The 259-nt window shown below is 67.6% G+C and overlaps 1 protein-coding gene across 1 annotated transcript in view; it reads right to left on the bottom strand.

Annotated features, from left to right (window-relative positions):
- Nucleotides 1-221, bottom strand: part of CELA3B (chymotrypsin like elastase 3B) — a gene marked incomplete at its 5' end in the record, with an annotated part of 4419 nt that extends 4198 nt beyond the window's left edge. Inside the window, one exon of the mRNA XM_035901880.1 lies at nucleotides 34-221. Within this exon, the coding sequence (XP_035757773.1) occupies nucleotides 34-221 (188 nt within the window). The remainder of the gene's footprint in view (nucleotides 1-33) is intronic.
- Nucleotides 222-259: the final 38 nt, after the last annotated feature.

Below are 259 nucleotides of genomic sequence, written 5' to 3'. Positions count from 1 at the left end.
CCCAACCTCCCCCAACCCCGGGACCCCACTCACCCACAGGCCACGCAGGAGCTCCGCCATTTGGGGTGGACAAAGATGTCGGTGGGGGCCACGGGGATGCGCTGCTCCAGGCCCTCCCTGGCACCCAAGTCGTACTCACCCAGCACCACCTCGTAGGTGCGTGTGGAGCTGCACGGGGCAGGGACATCAGGGGATGCTGCAGCCCTTCTGCACTCCTCCCTGCACCCTGCATCCCTCCCTGCACCCCTTCTGCACCCTG

The sequence above is a fragment of the Egretta garzetta genome, unplaced genomic scaffold (assembly GCF_000687185.1).
Source record: "Egretta garzetta isolate BGI_Z169 unplaced genomic scaffold, ASM68718v1 scaffold69, whole genome shotgun sequence".
Taxonomy (NCBI): Eukaryota; Metazoa; Chordata; class Aves; order Pelecaniformes; family Ardeidae; genus Egretta; species Egretta garzetta.
This window is presented reverse-complemented; position numbering and strand designations above follow the sequence as displayed.